At 36.6% G+C, this 19,857-nt stretch overlaps 1 protein-coding gene across 3 annotated transcripts in view; it reads right to left on the reverse strand.

The window, feature by feature from the left end:
- The window catches only part of MAP4K5 (mitogen-activated protein kinase kinase kinase kinase 5), a 199,401-nt gene that overhangs the window by 16,297 nt on the left and 163,247 nt on the right, over nucleotides 1-19,857 (reverse strand). For all 3 annotated transcript variants that reach the window (XM_043985685.1, XM_043985683.1, XM_043985684.1), the window contains 8 exons: nucleotides 19,611-19,695; nucleotides 18,693-18,772; nucleotides 16,034-16,094; nucleotides 11,737-11,739; nucleotides 11,539-11,653; nucleotides 9,436-9,494; nucleotides 5,407-5,510; nucleotides 4,695-4,872 (listed from right to left, as the gene is read on the reverse strand). In XM_043985685.1, coding sequence (XP_043841620.1) covers nucleotides 4,695-4,872; nucleotides 5,407-5,510; nucleotides 9,436-9,494; nucleotides 11,539-11,653; nucleotides 11,737-11,739; nucleotides 16,034-16,094; nucleotides 18,693-18,772; nucleotides 19,611-19,695 — 685 coding nt within the window. The remainder of the gene's footprint in view (nucleotides 1-4,694; nucleotides 4,873-5,406; nucleotides 5,511-9,435; nucleotides 9,495-11,538; nucleotides 11,654-11,736; nucleotides 11,740-16,033; nucleotides 16,095-18,692; nucleotides 18,773-19,610; nucleotides 19,696-19,857) is intronic.

Below are 19,857 nucleotides of genomic sequence, written 5' to 3' on the forward strand. Positions count from 1 at the left end.
ACTTTGCAAAGCAATCTGGCAATATCATAAAGTTATAATAAAATCACAGCTTTTTATCCAATAACTTCATGGTTGAAAACATGCTGTGGGAATCTGTTCAAAGGTTTTAATAGCAGAATTATTTGATAAATGCCAGAAAACAAAAAACAAAAAATTGAAGCAACAGATAATGGCACAATAATGTAACAGAAGACTAAATGTAGGTAAGATCAACAAATATGAGGATTAATAACTAGAGAAAAAAGCCATGGGGTGACAGAATCAGTTGTTTCTGGAGCTCTCAGACCATAGACAGTAAGGTTGTTGGACAACTAATCAGAAGATGACAGGAGTCCTTTTTTTGTCACTGGCTGCAGTACTCTGTTACATTACCCATACTTGGATCTGGGTCACAGTCATAGGTGACAGTGCCAGGGTGAAGAGGAGCACTAACCCATCAGAGCTTGTGGCTGTAGGGGAGCAGGGACCTTGTCACAATTCCAGAGTAAAAGAGTGTTTATGGTCACTTACAGACCAGTGCACAGGCCAGTAGAGTAATAAACACACCTCTCCATGAGACATCAAGAAGCAATCAAACAAAATCAAAAGAATGAAAAAAAAAAAAAAAGAAAATGTGAAATATCTTATCAGAAAAAAAAACCCTGATCTTTCAAGAAATTATCAAGGAAAACTGCCCTGATATTCTGGAACCAGAGGGTAAAATAGAAATTGGAAACTCCCAGGAATGTTACAGCCAGAGCTCCCATGTCTAAGAAAAAATATTATAAATATCTAGAAAGAAACAATTCAAATATCGTGGAGCCATGGTCAAAACAACACAAGATTATTAAGCAGCTTCCACATTAAAGGGCTGGAGCCTTAGAATATGATATTCTGGGGGCAGCTAGGTGGCGCAGTGGATAGAGCACCGGCCCTGGAGTCAGGAGTACCTGAGTTCAAATCTGGCCTCAGATATTTGACACTTACTAGCTGTGTGACCCTTGGCGAGTCACTTAACCCCAATTGCCTCACCCAAAAAAAAAAAAAAAAAAAAAGAAAATATGGTATTCTGGAGGGCAAAGGAGTTAGGATTACAACAAAGGAATCACGTATCCAGCAAAACTGAGTATAATTCTTCAGGGGAAAAATTGCTATTCAATGAAACAGGACTTTTAAGCATTCCTGATGAAAAGAACAGAGCTGAATGGAAAATTTGACTTTCAAATACAAGACTTGAGAGAAACATAAAAAGGTAAACCAGGAAAGAGAAAGCAGAAGGAACTCCTACATGAGAAGATAATAACTGTAACTCCTAAGAACTTTCTCATTATTTGGGTACTTAAAATGAGTGGTCTATGATTGTAATGGAATACTATTGTGCTATAAGAAATGACAAGCAGGATGCTCTCAAAAAAACCTGGCAAGACTTACATGAACTGATGCAAAGAGAGGTGAGCAGAACCAGGAGAACAGTGTACAAAATAACAGTAATATTGTAAGATATCGGCTGTGAATGACTTACCTATTCTCAGTAATACAACGATCTAAGACTATCTAATGACTTATGATGAAAAATGCTACTGAACTTGAACGGGGATTTTCCTGGTTTTGGGTTTTAAGACCAGCTTTCTATCTACTCCAACATGCTTACTCTCCAATATATTGTGCCATTTAAGGGAAATAGTAAACTAGAATGAATGCAAAGTGTCTTGATTTTGGAAGTGACTGAAAAGTTATGGCATTTTGTATAGAAATTTATTTAAATATAGTGAATCAAGTTTAATTGATTTTATCAGTAACAGTGTTTTATCAAACAATAAAGAAACATTTATATGTAATAGGCATTGAGTTAGGCACTGATGATATAAATACAAGGAATGAAATCCCTATTTTCACAGTCTGAATTCTAACCAGAAACAAGTATTCATGAGTATATACAAGATAAACAAAAGAATAAATATAAGGTGGCTAAATATAAAGTAGGAGAAGGGTCATTAGTAGTTGGGTGGGTAGGGAATCAAAAAGCTTTATGCAGATAGTTAAACCAAGTCACAAGCATTTATTAAGGACTTATTATGTGTCAGGTACTGTACTAAGTGCTAGGCATATAAACAAAGGTCAAAAGAGTTCCTGCCCTTAAGTAGCTCATAATATAAGTGTGGAGAACTGCACTCGGATCTTGCCTCTGACACACTTTGACACTGTAAATCCCCCACTATCACCTAGAAACTATGGGATACCTCAAGTTGTAGAAAAGGTGCTAAAGGGGGCAGCTAGATGGTGCAGTGGATAGAGCACCGGCCCTGGATTCAGGAGTACCTGAGTTCAAATCCAGCCTCAGACACTTGACACTTACTAGCTGTGTGACCCTGGGCAAGTCACTTAACCCTCATTGCCCAGCCCCCAAAAAACAAAAAAACAAAAAAGAAGGCTAAAAATCAGGGAAAGGAAGGAAAACCTCACAGTAGATGGGAGCTATTGGGAGGCCTCTCAGTCAGTCAAGTTTAAAAAAAAAAAAAAAAAGAAAAGGTGCTAACTAGAGGGCAGAAGAGGGAGTTTCCTTTGTACCAATAAAATCACAGGTCTAGTTACAATCCTAATAATAAATCATATTTTTGTCAAAAGATGAAATTAGGAGATTAAAGGTGGGCTAGTTTATATCCAATAACAAAGTTTCAAAGAAGGTGTTGTCCTGCATGGGGAAGTCTCTTCATCACAAGTGTGGGAATTTATTTTGATTTGGGGACCCTGCCTTTGGGCTGAGATTAAAAAGCCTTAGGCCCTCAGGGTTTTTTCTGTCAGAGGGGCTGGTGCCCCTCTCCCTCTGCTTCAGCTGAGCCAAAAAGCCCCGTGGGTTTTATGAGATGCCAGGTCAGACGGCTGGGGGAAAAAGCCCCAGCTCCTTCCACCCTGAGAGAATCTACCCCAGAGATCCCAGGCTTGTCCAGACTGGCCTCTGGCGAAGCCTGTGCAAAGGTCCCTGGGTGCACAGCAGGGTTAGGGTTAGGGTTAGGGTTAGGCTAACCCTAACCCTAACCCTGGAGCCCCGGGTGTGGTACACACAAGACACTCAAGTGTCTCCTCCCCCCAGCCACAGCAGGCTGGCAGATTAGCTTGGTGTGTGCGGGGGTGCAGGGAGCCTGAGGTTTGAGGGGGGAGAAGAGAGAAGACGGACAGTACAAGGCGGTTGGAGAAAACAGTAAGAGGGGAGACAGAGGAAGAAGCAGTACAGAGTAAGGGGCTTTTCAGGGGGTTGATAAAGTAAAAGGGGCTTGGAGTAAGAAGAAAGGAGCTGAGCAGTGAAAGTGAAGTTGGAGGGAAGGAGAAAGTTGGAGAAAGCTGGAGCATACCCCAAGGCAAGAGGCAGCATTGGCCCTTCCTTATATTAAAAGCAGACAGGTTGTATAATTTGCATTTCTTAACCCTTATCATTTACATTGATTTTTATAAATAAATTCTGCTTTGGTTGTTTAATTAAGAGGCTTCTTAATCTTTTGCTTATCAATTTGGGAGGAGCAAGTGTGGTGGAACTTTATAAATGGCCCATATTAAATTAATAGCAGTCAGATAACCAGCCAGTAATAAGTCCCCAGATTTAGTCCCCAGATAGATTAGTCGCCCCAAATTAGGAAAGCTAATTAAAATATTTTTACATTTGAATGGTGACCCATATGGGATTTATGGCCCAATTATAATTTTTCTAAAGTTATAATTTTTCATATAATTACAGTTATACATTTTTTCAGGTTAGGATTAGATATAGTTAATTTTTTTGCACAAGTCTAATTTCTATCTTGTATCTGTTAAGATGTTATTTCATATTCATGGCAAAGAAGAAACTTTTCAAGTAATTTATAATTTTATTATACATAATTCTCAACTAAAACATCATTTCTGATAATAGCAATGTGAAAGTGGTTAGTGTAAACAAAGAAAACAAAGATCTGATTATCTGTCAGACTTGGGCAGATCACTTCAGGAGCATCTGCCTGGAGGATCTTAGCCTAATTTACTATAGTCATCTTGAAATGGTTTAAAGGCAAAGATGCCAAAGCCTGAAGGCATCCTCTTTATGACAGAAGATAGTCATTAGATTAAGAAGTTAAAATGTAAAGCAAAATGTCTAGTTACTCAGAAAGAATAGCAAAAAAAGGGGTGATCTTTGTCTTTGGGAGAGTTGATTGGAATGGAAAAAATACCTTGCAAAAAAAAAAATTTGTTTAAATTCTTAAATGAGCTTAAGGAATATTTTATGTTTGAACAAGTTGGCAAAATTTCCTTATCATCTTGTACTACAATACAACAATCTAATTCAATATAATACTAATTTGGTAACTAAAGCATAAAATCACATTTAATTGTTTTTTTTTTTTTATGGGGGGGAAGGAGGCAGGGAGAAGAGAATATGTATTCTAATAACTTAATTAAAAGCCTAAAACCAGTTATGTTTGTTAAATTTCTTTTTGTTACACGTACAATAAACAAAACAAAACAAAAGAAAACCATACCACAGGCCACATTTTATTTTTGTTTTTGTTTGCGGGGCAATGGGGGTTAAGTGACTTGCCCAGGGTCACACAGCTAGTAAGTGTCAAGTGTCTGAGGCTGGATTTGAACTCAGGTACTCCTGAATGCAGGGCCAGTGCTTTATCCACTGAGCCACCTAGCCACCCCCCACAGTCCACATTTTAAAAGGAGAAAAGAACTCTACTCACCTGCACCAATTTCTGTAAACCATGAAGATGCAGAGTTCAAGTTGATTGTCTCAAACTGAACAACCTGACCTGATTCAATTCCCTTACTAAGAGCTACACACACCATGGGGTATTCTTGCTCTGGTATCACTAGCATTTCAAATACATTCAAAGGGCTTGGCAAAGGAAAATCAAAGTGCTGCAGGAAAATAAAACAGAGAACTTTAGTTAATTTTTTTTCTATCATTCAGACAGCTACTGAATATACCAAATACGTATTCACTTCCTTGTAATTCCAGAAGGCATTACTTTAAATAGAACTTAAAACATCAAGTTTGTAATAGTTTCTAAAAATGTATTGTATAGATTTGACTGTCTTCAAAAATGCAAAGCTGCTGCTTCTTTTTTTGGGGGTTGGGGTGGGGAGGGGGCAGGGCAATGAGGGTTAAGTGACTTGCCCAGGGTCACACAGCTAGTAAGTGTCAAGTGTCTGAGGCCGGATTTGAACTTAGGTCTTCCTGAATCCAGGGCCAGTGCTTTATCCACTGTACCACCTAACCGCCCCCGTAAAGCTTCTTTGAAGTAGATTAGCTTAATAAAATTAAATAAACAATAAAATTAGTAAGGAAATTTTAGCAAATGACACAATACTTTTAATTCTGCTGAATTTTGATACTAGTAGTAGCTCTTTATAATTAATCAGAAAAAGAAATTATAAATATAGTGATCATACCTTTATCAACATGAATTTCTGCATTGGCTCATACCACTGAAGCAAAACAATTCCAGACTGCAAAGCTCCACAGAGGTATTTGTGTCCCGTGTAGGGGTTTCTCACTTGAAGGAAAGAGAAGACTATGAACACTGTATACTTGAAAATATAATTGTAACAAAAAATGACAAATCTAAAAGTAAAAGTAAAGCCAACTTCCTGATTCTGAAGGAAGTAGCAAAAGGGAAAAAAGGAAATAAAAACAAAGAGCTAAAATCTAAGGGGGTGTCTTAATTGCCTTTTAGACAACTGGGTGAGGGCTAATCAAATTATGGCATATGAAAGTAATAATATTGCACTATATTTCCTATGACAAGAGAGCTATCAGAAAATTCTGGCTAATTTTTTAAAAAGATTATGGATAATTTTGGAAAAAAAATTTTCAGTTGAATGTTTTGCTTGTTTTGTTGGGTTTTAGTTTTTTTTGGCGGGGCAATGAAGGTTAAGTGATTTGCCCAGGGTCACACAGCTACTAAGTGTCAAGTGTCTGAGGCTGGATTTGAACTCAGGTCCTCCCGACTCCAGGACCAGTATTCTATCCACTGTGTCACCTACCTGCCCCCTTCAGTTGAATGTTAATGTAGAGGATTTAGAAGAAGGTACAAGGTTAGGAAATGGGAATAATAATTAAATGTAACTTTTTCGAGGAGTTTGACTGTGAAAGGGATAAGAGATACAAAATGATTATAGGGATTGGGGATGGTTGGATCTAAAGAGTTTTTTTTCTTTTTAGTGACTTTAAAGGATAGGTGATACTTGAATGTAGGCAGCAGAAAAGGAACTAGTATAGATAAGGAAAGATGGAAGATTAAAGAGTGGTGGATTCTTGTACAAAATAACTAATATGGTAATGTTTTACATAATGGCATATGTATAACCCATATCTGATTGCTTGCGGGGGAAGGGAGGGAAGGAAGGATAAAAATTGGAACTGAAAACTGTAAATAAAAATATTTATTATTATTTTTTTAAAGTGGTGGAGAATGAGTAGGGACAATATTCTGGAGAAGATGAGATGGAGTTTCAAGGGTTCATGCAGAATGAGGGGCTTTGGCAGGAAGGGCTACTTCATCAGAGACTAAAGGAGGACCTAGTAGGAGATGATATAAAGGGAATATGTGATGAGGAGGAGAGAAGAAGGAGCTCACAGGTGAACAGTCTTGATTTTCTTGGTAAGCTAAAAGGCTTACTATGGGATGCTTGGAGAAGGGAAAGTTCCGAACTAAACTATTGTGGTATGTGAAGTAGAGAATCAAATAGGGAGTAAAAAGAATGCTTTGGGGGCAGCTAAGTTGCACAGCAGATAAAGCACTGGCCCTGGATTCAGGGGGGCCTGAGTTTAAATCCAGCCTCAGACACTTGACACTTACTAGGTGTGTGACCCTGGGCAAGTCACTTAACTCCCATTGCCCTGCAAAAAACAAAACAAACAAAAAGAATGCTTTGCTGCTATGAGGGACTGGTTCAGATTTGCTAACAAAAATTTGTAGTAGATCAAGTTAGCATGGTTCCAGTTCAAGAGCATATGAATTAGCAGCATATGACCATATGGAGATGTAGTAGATATTGGAAGGAATCCAGGGCTGAAGTTTGTCAACCTTAAGGGAGAAGGGAGGGAAGGAATAAGCATTTATTAAGCACCTACTATGTGCCAGGTAATGTACTAGATGCTTTACAAATATAGACAAGTATGGTTAATATAGAATCAAACTAGTTTAGGGGCAGCTAGGTGGTGCAGTGGATAGAGCACTGGCCTTGGAGTCAAAGAGGACCTGAGTTCAAATCTGACCTCAGACACTTGACACTAGCTATGTGACCCTGGGCAAGTCACTTGACTCCAATTGCAATCCCCCCCCCCCCCAAAGAATTAAAGTAGTTTATCAAAGGGTTGAGATTTGAGATTTGGCAGGAAATGGCAGTGTAGCCAGAGCAGAGATGATGACCTAGGAAAGTATTAAGGGATAGAGGACTAAAAGTCCAAAGAAAATGAAAAATAGGTTTTGGAGGAATAAAGTATAGTTAAGAGATTATGTATAGCTAAAGGAACCTCACCACTTGTGAATGAAATCAAGAATTTAGTGAATCAAGGAACTAGGTGTTATGGGTATTTTAGTCAAATATGTTGAAGTTCCATAGAATGGATGAAGGAATAGGGGTGGCAGGAGTCTGTGAGCCAGGCAATTGAACTCATTGAGAAATGGAACAAGAATATCCTGGAGATACCAGTACATATCATTAACCTTGATGTGGACTGAGTGATGAGATTTAAATTGAGGGAATCTCAAAGGAGGAGAGGATACGGAATGATGCTGGTAGTGCAAAAAAGTCTGAAATTGGCAATGGGGAGAAAGGAGAGTCTGTCTTATCCTTCAAGGACAACTGATTCAGGTCGTATGAAGGAAAGTGTAACCAAACCAAACCAAACCACACCACAATAAAAAGAAAGCCCTTAGTAAATACAGTAAAATGCCTTTAGAATGATATATATAAAATAGCATTAAAGCAATGGTCCTCAAATTTTTTTATACTATGATCTCCCAGAGATGTCACCAAAAAAGAAAACACAAAAACCTAAAAATTCTATAACGTTGTTTGGAACGTTCTTTTTTTTTTTTTTTTGTAGGGCAGTGGGGGTTAAGTGACTTGCCCAGGGTCACACAGCTAGTAAGTGTCAAGTGTCTGAGGCCGGATTTGAACTTGTAATGGAATTTATTAATTTGATCATTGACAATGCTATGCTAAGGTTTAGTAAAAATGCAGCAATTCAGACAATTAAAGAAGAGAATCCAGCTTTCCAGACCAGAGTCCAGAATCCAGTTTTCCAGACCAGAATCCAGCTTCCTCCTGATGACATCTTACCACTTCAAGAAGACAAGAGAAATCAGAGACTCTATATGAACTGTTTTGTTTTGTTAGTTTTTACTATCTCCTTTCTGTTATAATATAGATCATCTGTAACATGTACCCTCTGCAGAGGCCCTCCCTTTGCAAGACTAATGTCAAAGCATTGGTTCATGAGGACAAAAAAAAAAAATCGCCCCTCTGGATAAAACTTTCCTCTCTTCCTTTTCTATATTGTTGTTCACATATTATTAGTTAGCAACAGCTATTATATTCTTTTTACTGTTCCGTCAAGGAAACATTTTGTTTCTTGAGGAACAAAAGGGGGGACTGTAATGATTGGAATGATGCCACCTACTGGAGACTTGCTGTGGAAAAGCTCCACCATGAGGAAAATGCCTCAGAGACATTGTGGCTTTTCCTTGGCGTCAGGAAATGACGTTTGCTCATGGGTTCTGTCTATCAAGGCTACCAGCCAATCAACTTGAGGAGCCTCCTATTTTCTGGGAGGAGACAGGAAGGAGGAGAGGGAGCCTGCGCAGAGAGTTCTTGCACTTTTGGGTTCCTGACTTGGTAGTGGTGGCGACAGAGGACTTCACAGGAAATTTGAGGAAAGATAGGAATGCCAGGCTGTTGGAATTCTGTTTCTCAATCTTTTTCTTTCTATTTTCCAATAAACCCTTAAAAACCTAAACTCGTTTTATCAGTGATTTTAGTCAGTTTCCCCCAAAAACTGGGGGAACAGATTAGAATCCACATTTAGAATCTTAAATTACACAAACTCAGGTACTCCTGAATCCAGGGCTGGTGCTTTATCCACTGCGCCACGTAGCTGCCCCACTGGAACATTCTTAAAATAATAAGTTTATAGTTGTTCATATAGTTCCTGGGTTTTTCTTATCAGGTAGACTCCCAAATATTTTATATTGTCTACAGTTATTTTATTTTATTTTGTTGGGACAATGAGGATTAAGTGACTTGCCCAGGGTCACACAGCTAGTAAGTGTCAAATATCCGAGGTCGGATTTGAACTCAGGCCCTCCTGAATCCAGGGCTGGTGCTTTATCCATTGTACCACTTAGCTGTGCCCTTAAAATACTATTTTAAAACCCTTATCCTCCAGTTTAAAAAAATATTACTCTTACTTACCTATGCAGCATTTGTGACAGCCTTTTGTATCAGGAATCTTTGTTGTTAAGGCAAACTTCCTGAAATTATAAAAAGTTCTTAAAATACTTTGCTGTACTCTATGATAAGAGATTATATTATACCCTACTTCTAAAAATTAAGATGGAGAATTTTCACTATCCACACAAACTTGGTTTTCTTTTAATTATTATTGGAGAATATACTTTTTATTAATTTGGTTTTAAAAATGTTTTATTTATTTTTTATCTTTACATCAGTCACTTCTGGAACAACCTTCTACCCTCACACCAGGCTGAATCCTCCTTTGAAATAAAGAAAACAATTAAGCATAAACATCTGATATAGTGACCCAATCTGTCATTGTATCCAATATTCTGCTTTTTGCCTCTCTGTAAAATAATATTCCATCCTACTCATATCTTAGGTTTAAAAAAATCATTTCCCCAAAGACTGTTGATACTGTCATTTCAGGCTCATCATGACCCCTTTTGGGGTTTTCTTGGAGTGGTTTGCCAATTACTTCTCCCAAGGGTTCTTTTATTGCTATTTTTGGGGTGGTTGTATCAGGAGCCCTGTGAGCTTAATGCCTTTCCTCTGCCATCTTGGATCTGCCCCCTGCCAATTCCTTCTCTGGCTCATTTTGCAGATGATGAACCAAAGCAAATAGGGTTAAGTGACTTGCTCAAGGTCACACAGTAAGTGTCTGATGATGACGATGACTATTCCTGACTTCAGGCCCTGCACTCTATCTATTGCACCACCTCACTGCCCCAATAAGCATTCCTTGTATTTTGCTACTAAAGAGGGTATTTTATATGTGAACCTTTGTTTTTATCTTTGACTTCTTTGAGATATATGCCCAGTAGTATAATTGCTTGATCCAAGTCACTTAAGTACTATATTCCAAATTGATAACTAAAATGTGAGCCAATTCACAATTCCAACAGAATATGAATGAGTTTGTCTTTCAATATAACCTCTCCAACATTGACTGCTCCATTATGTTTAGCCCATCTTTGCTAATTTTCCACGTGTGAGGTGAAACCTCCTTTGTTTTCATTTTAATTTCTCTAGTACTGACGTGGAGCATGTTTTAAAACAGTCATTTATAGTTTGCAATTCTTTTGAAAACATTACTATCTCTGACCTCTCAGCTATTGGGGAATGGCTCAAGCTCTACACATTACATATCTGTGTCAGTATCAGACTTTTCTTGGTAATGCCTGATGCAAATTGTTTTTCCCTCTACTATTCTTCTTCTAATTCTATCTATACTGGTTTCACTCCTGCAAAACCTTTTTTATTTTTATATAGTCAAAGTTATTTATTTGATCTTTTAAGATTGCCTCTATTCCTTGCTTAAGAATTCTTTGCAAAGAACAAAAACCCAAACCAACTTTGTCTACCCACAGATGTGAAAAGTAGCTGCTTTCATTCCTTCTCTTTTAATCTTTTCCTATCTTTTGAATACCGGTCACATGTTCCTCCTGAACTTATTCTGCCATAGGGCGCCAGGTCTAATCTCTGCCAAACTTCTTTTCACTTTTCCTAGCAATTCTTGTCCAAAAGATAAATTCAATAATTTATATTCCTGCATTTATCAAACAGTGGAACACCATTCAATTGCACTGCCTTTTGCTTATGACTTAGTCTGTTCCACGGATCTGATTTCATAATATGATCTGAGGTCTGATATACCTTTTTTATGTTCCTTTCAGTCATATTTTTTCTTGCTATTTCCCTTAAGACTCTAGACCTTTTATTCACTGAAATAAATTTCGTTAATTGTTTTGTTTAGTTCTAGAAACTAAATGAATTTGGTAATATATTCCAAAATTCAAGTGGTACAACACAAAATGCATAAATTAATTTAGGTACCTTCATCATTTTAAATATACTAGCTCAGCTTTACCAGTCACACTAAATACTTCCCTTAATGTTTATTATTTAGATAAATCTTTATTGTTTGGTGGTAGGCTAACTCTCAGATATATCACATTTTATAGTTATTTTGAATGGAATTCCTCTTAGTTTTTCCTGGTTTACAAATGAGTTCATTTAAAAATAATGATTTCTCAAAATAACAGAATTCACATTTTGTACCTTGGCAATATTCGGTCTGGGAACCTGTGAGTTTGAATATGGGCAGCTAATCCTGGTTTTTTGGCTTGTTCAAACAAGGCTATTAGATTATGGGAATACAGTTGAAATGTTTTCCCTACAAAAGAGAAACACGTTATTTTTGTTATAGACATTCATAGCAGGTTAATGCAATTTTCAAGTAAAAGTATAAATATTTACCTTCTAAAAATGAAGAGTCCAGAAATGTTCAAAAAGCCAAAATAAAAAAACAGAAATTTAAAAAAAGTTAAAACTATTCTGAGAGAATTTCAAACAGTAGCCAAAATTATATTTTACAATAAGAAATTAAGTATTTCTTGGTAGTATAAAGCAGATTTTGCTTTTAAAATTCTTACTTTAAAGAAAATTAATTATTTATGGAAGTACATACAACAGATATAATCATTTATACCAACTGGGGATATAGTCAAAAAGGAAAGAAAAAAAAAGAAAAAGATGCTCAATACAGACTAATAAAAGCACCTTGTGATGCAATTACAATGCAAGACAACACTCTTTTCACTGTGACATTTATATCATGCTTATCCTGCTATAACATGGAAAAACCAATAAAATATATTTTCCTTGTTCACTGTCACATATATTATGATAGTTATATTGTAGGCATCAGGCAGGTATTTAAATTAATATAGTGGATTAAACCTAAATGAAAACAGGCTGAAATTAGTAGAGTGCTAAATCAAAATTTTAAGGCATATCACCAGTACTTGGCAGTAACACTATCATTTTGATACCGTCAGACAGAGTTTGAATAATAATTACCAGCATCATTTGACTTTAATATTGATCCATAAAAACTTAAGAATTTTAAAAATAGATGTTGTCACATCAAATGCTCAAATTTCTTCCTAAATGGACCGAAAAGCTTTTAAAATATAGAGACCTAGCCAAGGACATCAAAATCATGTGGGAAACAGACAAGGTAAATAGCATTCATGTTGTATTATCTATTCTTGGAGATATACCGAGGATACTTTCAGTGAGCCTATGGAAGACAACTTTACATTACAAAAAGCAGATATTTTAAGCATTTGTGTAATAATCAATAACAGAACATTAAATTTTTTTGCGGGGGGAGGGCAGGGCAATTGGGGTTAAGTGACTTGCCCAGGGTCACACGGCTAGTAAGTATCAAGTGTCTATGGCAGGATTTGAACTCAGGTCCCCCCTGAATCCAAGGCTGGTACTCTATCCACTGTGCCACCTAGCTGCCCCCAGAACATTAAATTTAAGAGGCTAGCAACTTATTCTAAGGACTGTTTCTATCTGAATCCTATTAAAAAAAAAAGATGAAGAGATGATAAAAATGATAACCTACAATTCTGGATGACTTCCAAGGTACATTTCAACTCTCAAGATTTTAGGAAATCTAATGGTCTCTTCTTAGTTTTTATCTTTCTTGACCCATGTTTTTGTAGCATCTAACATTCTCCTCAGTTGACTCTTCTAAAAATACAGGTTCTCACTGTACCTCTCTGACTGCCTCATTATTGGTTCCTATTCCTCTTTATAACTCCTTAACTATTTCCCAAGGTTTTGTTCTCTTGTGCTCTTTTTACTATCCTTTCCTTCCTGGAAATTCCATCTGGTCCCAGGACCAACTACACTTATGATTCCCAAATCTACATATGAAACGCTGGCCTCTCTCTGAGCTCCATACCTACATTCATAATTGTGCTTGTGCATTTCAAGCAACATATCCCTCTTGTACCTCAAACACAAAATGTCCAAAATAGACTTTAATTTTCCTTCCAATTGGACTCTTTCTTTCTATCAATGCCACCACCATTTAACAAGCCACCTATGTTCAAAATCTCAACATTATCTTTGATGCTTGTCTCTCATTAATTAACTTAAGTGCATGTCTGCATGCATGTGTTTGCACTATTTATTATTACTTAGGATCCTAGAATTATGAGCTACTCAAGTTCCTTAAGTTATCTAGTTCAACCCTCTTATTTTACAGATGAGGAAACAGCAATCTCTAGAATCCATTTCTTCCTCTCTAGTCCTACTGTCACCTTAGAATGGGCTCTAATATCTTCTAATCCACTATTGGTCTCCCCATCCGTAGCTCCTCCTTCCTCCCAACCCATCCTCCATATCACTGATATATTAATTTTCAATTAATCTGTATATACAGATTTGATTCTGTCACTCCACAATTCATATCTGTTGTCTAGCTTTCAAGACGAAGAAAGCCGGCACTTTGCAAACCTTTCTGGACTCATTTCTGTTCTCCAAATGAAATAAACTCCAAATAGAGCAGCCAACTTCTTGTTCCTTGTATATATCAGTACTTTCCTACTCCTGTCCTTCTCATCCTAAAGGACCCAGTTCAAATGCCATCTTATCCAAGAAGCCCTTCCTGAGCTCCCATCCTCTATATTCTTGCATAAATTTGTAGGTAGGCATATTTGTGTGTGTGCTGTCTTCCAACCCCAATCCCCACTAGACTATCTTTTTTGATACCCTGCAGTTTCTTATTCATGATAAGCCATTAAATGGCTATTAAAGAAATTAAATAAAAATTATAGTTAATAGAACTAGAGAGTGAATGTGACACACTCTAGTTAGTTCCCTTTACTTAGAGGAGGGGGGGACATTCAGAAAGAGACAGCTAGAATAACTGATGAATATCCACGAGTATAGGCCCTGACTCCAAAGAAATTCTACAAATCTGGCCTTGTCTGACCTACTAAAAATTGTTGAATTTGTAATAAATTTCAGCTCCCTTTGTCTAACTCAGTTAAAAACTGTGAGGGCTATGAGACCTGTGAATGATTCAGTGGTCATACATCCAGTGGGCTAGATGACACACTGAACAGCTGTATGAACAATTTCACCTTCCTGACAAATACAGGACACTCCGCGCTTGGCAGTGCAGCAATGTACAAGTCTTGGTGAACACATCTTCTAAGTATGTCCATTGTGCTTTGTATAGTAATTCAATAAACCACATATATAAATAAGCTTAATGTGAAGTTTTCTCTATGTTCTTTGAAATCCTGAAGTTGATTAGTACAGGGTATCTCTTATTCATACAACTCTTTTTCTCTCCACCTCCCCCCAAGCTGAAAATCTTTTCAAAGTATTTTGAATTGTTTAGAATATATGCTCAGATATCCCCAACCCACCTACAAGACACATACATTTGGCAAAAACTATAGGACAGAAAACTAGTAATTTGCTAACTTGACTCTCTTTTAGAAGTTCCTTTGAACATCACTATAGAAATAATTAACATTTAAAGGCATGGAGAATTTTTTCTATGCTACCAGTTTTTCTGAGGCTATTTTAGCAACACAAAACATTAACAATGCAAAGCTTTTATATCTTATTTTAAAAAGGGCTGTTGAGACAATGTGGTATAAGAATAAAGGGCACCGGGGGCAGCTAGATGGCACAGTGGTTAAAGCACCGGCCCTGGAGTCAGGAGTACCTGAGTTCAAATCCGGCCTCAGACACTTAACACTTACTAGCTGTGTGACCCTGGGCAAGTCACTTAACCCCCATTGCCCTGCAAAAAAAAAAAAAAAAAAAAAAAGAATAAAGGGCACCAGATGAGTTTAAATTCTCCCATTAACTAGCTGTGAAACCTTCCAAAAGTAATTTTACCTCTCTTGAGCTTTGGTTTCCTCAACTATCAAACAGAGATAACAATATTGTCCTATTTATGTTGCAGGTTTGTTGTAAAACTTAAAAGCATTATAGAAATGTGATGATCCAATATTATTGCTACAAGTAATGGCCAAGAAAATTAATAGAACAGGTTGAGAGAAGCAATTTTATGTGTTGATTTTATGTATTAATTCAGAAGAAGAAAATTCAGCATTGAAAAATTCACACAGTAACTTCAGTTGAAGCTTATAAACAAATGAAGAATATAAGCATATTTGCTAGGAGAATGGTTAAATTTCAGAGAAATATCTGAATTCAAGTATGTTCCTACATTTTAGAAATTATTTATATAAAATACAAACACTAATTCAGTAATTTGTTCTATAATATAGGTTTCTGCAAAATCCCTACTAGGCAATACTTATTGACTTAATTTAAGTTACTGTATGTGAGTAATAATGTACATTTATTGGAAAATTCACTGTAATTCAGACTTTTCACAAACGTAAACTGATGTTCTAATTGGTTAAGTAGAAATTAATGAGGCTGAATTATGTTGGTATCTATATTTGGTAGTATAAATAGATGAAAAAAATACCCATACTACTGGAAAGCAAGAGGCTGTATAAACTCTAGGGGCCATGAAACAATCATCTTATTAGATTTGTTTACTATAGAGAATCAAGAGATGGGAGTGAGGAAAACAGAAAAGGTAACACTGACTTTTGGGTGGTATATATCCAAAATGGCATTTAGTTTTAAGTAGTATAGATAAAATTAGTTAAATATGTACCGTGCTTACTTTTTGATCTATGTTAGACTACGGTATACATACCTGATAATGACATTAATGTATTATTAATAACATACAGCCAGGTACACTTCCGTGGAAATAACTATAGAAAAAAACACCATTATTTTAATATAATATGACAATATACAGGAACTTTTAATTCTCCCATTCAAATTCTGTATATCTTAAAATATGGCTAAGATATTTTCTTTCCTTCTTGACTTTTTTCTATTTTTTAAAAAAAGTCTTTCAAAGAAACCATGGCAAAGGAAACTAAGAAAAATCACCTTGAGAACATCTGAGAATGAAACTAGGAGGGCAACAATGGAAAAGATCTGAAATTATTTTTTAACAAAAAAGACAGTGAAGCCAGCATGACTATTAAAAATCATAGTCCCAGATGTGCTTCTGGAGGAAGTAGAAATATCACTAAAGAATACAAAAACATGGGGAAAGGAGCTGGATTAGACCAAGGGCACACAGATAAGACCTATGCTGGGAGGCAACATAATTGTGAAGGCACTGAGAAATTCTCAAAGGTATTTGAATGAGACATAGAAAAAAAAATCTTTATTAATACCAATCAAAGGTAGCCAAGAGAACATCAATAGCCCCCCCCCCCCACACACACGCACGCACGCACGCACACACACACACACACACACTTTCTCATCTACATAGAATCTTTTTTTGGGGGTTGGGGGATGCACGGTGGGGCAATGAGGGTTAAGTGACTTGCCCAGGGTCACACAGCTAGTAAGTGTCGAGTGTCTGAGACTGGATTTGAACTCAGGTCCTCCTGAAGCCAGGGTGCCACCTAGCTTCTCCCTATATAGAATCTTTAAAATTAATCTACCCTGGGGCAGCTATGTGGTGCAGTGGATAGAGCACCTGCCCTGGATTCAGGAGGACCTGAGTTCAAATCCGGCCTCAGACACTTAACACTTACTAGCTGTGTGACCCTGAGCAAGTCACTTAACCCCAATTGCCTCACCAAAAAAACCCAAACAACCAAACAAACAAAAAACCCCCAAAACTAATCTACTCTCACATAGAAAGCATGCTCAATATATTATCAGAAGGGAATAGGCAGGCTTTCACAAGAGATACTATATAGAAAACTACATTTTAACCAACAATTGACAAAGGTACAGAGCTGATACAACTACTGTGCTTACTGTGTGGTGATCATAAAAACAAATATATCACATAATTTTATATAGTAGAGCAAACTGTCTTGAAATTTGTCCTTTTCCAATAAGCATATATCAAAATTACTTAAAAAATGGAAGTGGTAGGGACATTTAGTATCTTTCCCAGCTCTAAATCTAGCATGAAAACCAAGGCTCAACTAAAGGGCAACAGATAGGCTCATGGTGGGTGTGAATGGACTCCCTAAGATATAACAAATAAAGAAATATGAAGAAAAACTGGAGTAAAGGATAACAAAGAAATGTATGAAAAAAGAAGATGAGTTCATTACATGACTAGAAAAGAATAACTGGAGGAGAGCCCATGCCCAATGACATCTTGGCCATGTAAAGAGAAAGTAAGGATTACTGAAGGAACTGAGAAAATCTAGCATGAATTAGAGAAAATTTAAGTGAAAAGAGAAATCTTTCTTTCAAGCATGTGAAGGGCTACTAGATGGAAAAAGGATCTGGTTGCTTGGCTTTTGCTTCTGAGTTCAGATCTAGGAGCAAAAGAAGAAAATTTGAGAGGTAGAATTAAGTGGGATATAAGGGGAAAAAACCCAAAACATCAACTCTCTAACAGAGCTAAACATATGTGAACTAGAAGGCAGTGAATTTTCAATCACTGCAAATTTTCAAGTGGAGGCTGGACGAGCACTTGTTGGAAATATCATAGAAAATATTCTTTTAAAAATATGTTAGACTAGATAATACCAAATACCCCTTCTAACAGCTTCTATTAGTTTATGGACTTCAGAGCATTATATAATTGTCAGTTGTTATTACTAATAATTGATAACAATAACAAAATTAATATTCAGTTAGAGAGCCAGCCTTGGTGTCAGGAAGATCTAGGTTTAAGACCTGCCTCTAATATATGCTGGTTGTGAGATCCCAGGCAAGTTATTTAATTTCTCAGGGACCAGGCAACTCTTCAACACTTTAAGTCACTGATTTGAACTGTTAAGAGGGAAGTTCAACTGGTAGATTTTACACCAATAAAATTAGAGGTTTGGACTCAAACATAAAAATTCTATATTTTATGATGATTAATAAAACAAGACGATGTTTTAGAGAACTATATCAAGGGGGCAGCTAGATGGAGCAGTGGATAAAGCACCGGCCCTGGATTCAGGAGGACCTGAGTTCAAATCTGGCCTCAGATATTTGACACTTACTAGCTGTGTGACCCTGGGCAAGTCACGTAACCCTCACTGCCCCACCAAAAAAAAAAAAAGAGAGAATTATATCAAGGATATTAAGTCTAAGGCTTGAATAAAACACAATTATCTGATTTTTCCCGTTAACAAAATGGAATTCTTTTTTTTTTTTTTGGTGAGGCAATTGGGGTTAAGTGACTTGCCCAGGGTCACACAGCTAGTAAGTGTTAAGTGTCTGAGGCCGGATTTGAACTCAGGCACTCCCGAATCCAGGGCTGGTGCTTTAACCACTGCGCCATCTAGCTGCCCCCAACAAAATGGAATTCTAACTTGAAAATTCTTAATTACCTGTTCCATTGTTGCCTCATGTAGTTCATTTAGATTCAATGTGTAAATACCATCTTCAGTTCCAAAAATAATATATTGATCTAAATGGGAGAGATGAAAATTTTTATAAATGAATTCCATCTAAGTAGGGTTGTGAAATTGCTCCTTATAGGAAATGGAGTACTATTTTTGTTAGTTATTATAGTCCAATTATAGATTATATAACAAAATAACATCTAAAAAATGGTTTCAATTTTTAAGTTTCATATCATCCCACTTCTCTCAAAACTACTGTAACAACTGCCTTATTCTCTAAATGTAGCTACAACAAATTGCTCTACCCAACAAGGGAAGTACTTACATAAAAAACTTATCTGTTCTGCCACTAAGAAGTTACAGAGGTTATTAGATTACTTCTTAAAATATGAGTAAATGCCTCTTAGACAAGATCTAATCTTGTGACTGAGATTTTGATGTTTCTTCTCTTTCAATAATCAGCCTGGCATGTCTATACATACACTGAACAGTTTCATTTTTTATTGGCAGTGTTGTAATCATTTGTGATGGTTTCCTGGTTCTGCCTACTTCATTCTGCATTGGTTCACATACGTCTTCCCATGCATTTCTCAAGTCTTCATAATTCATTTCTTCTTATAAAACAGTAATAATCTATCACATTCATGTATACAATCTGTTCAGATATTCTAAAACCAATGAGCATCCACTTGGTCTCTAGTTAGTTGCTTCCACTAAGTGCTGCTATGAATATTTTAGTGTATGTGGGATCTTCTTTCTTCTCAGATACTAGGCCCTATTTTTAAGGTGATTGGAACAACTGGGAAAACTTAAATCACTGGATAACCACCTGCATTAAACCTTAATTCTACTGCACTTAGTATTTTATTACGAATTTACAATTTAAAAATCCTGAAATTTTACCTTTTGTATCAGGATGTATCCAGGATGTTGCACAATTTATCTTCAAAGGGCAACCATCAAAAACCTTTGAAAAACATGCTCCCATCTTAAAAAAAAAATTAAGGTGATTACTTATTTCAATACAGTCAACTCATATCTTTTTAGAAAAAAACCCTGCTATAATTTGGGATCCTCAATCAAAGGAGCCTCCCTCCCGCCCATGTTCTACCTTTGGGGCATCTAGATTGTGCTTAACTATGACTGTGAC

This window comes from Dromiciops gliroides, chromosome 2 (assembly GCF_019393635.1).
Source record: "Dromiciops gliroides isolate mDroGli1 chromosome 2, mDroGli1.pri, whole genome shotgun sequence".
NCBI lineage: Eukaryota > Metazoa > Chordata > Mammalia > Microbiotheria > Microbiotheriidae > Dromiciops > Dromiciops gliroides.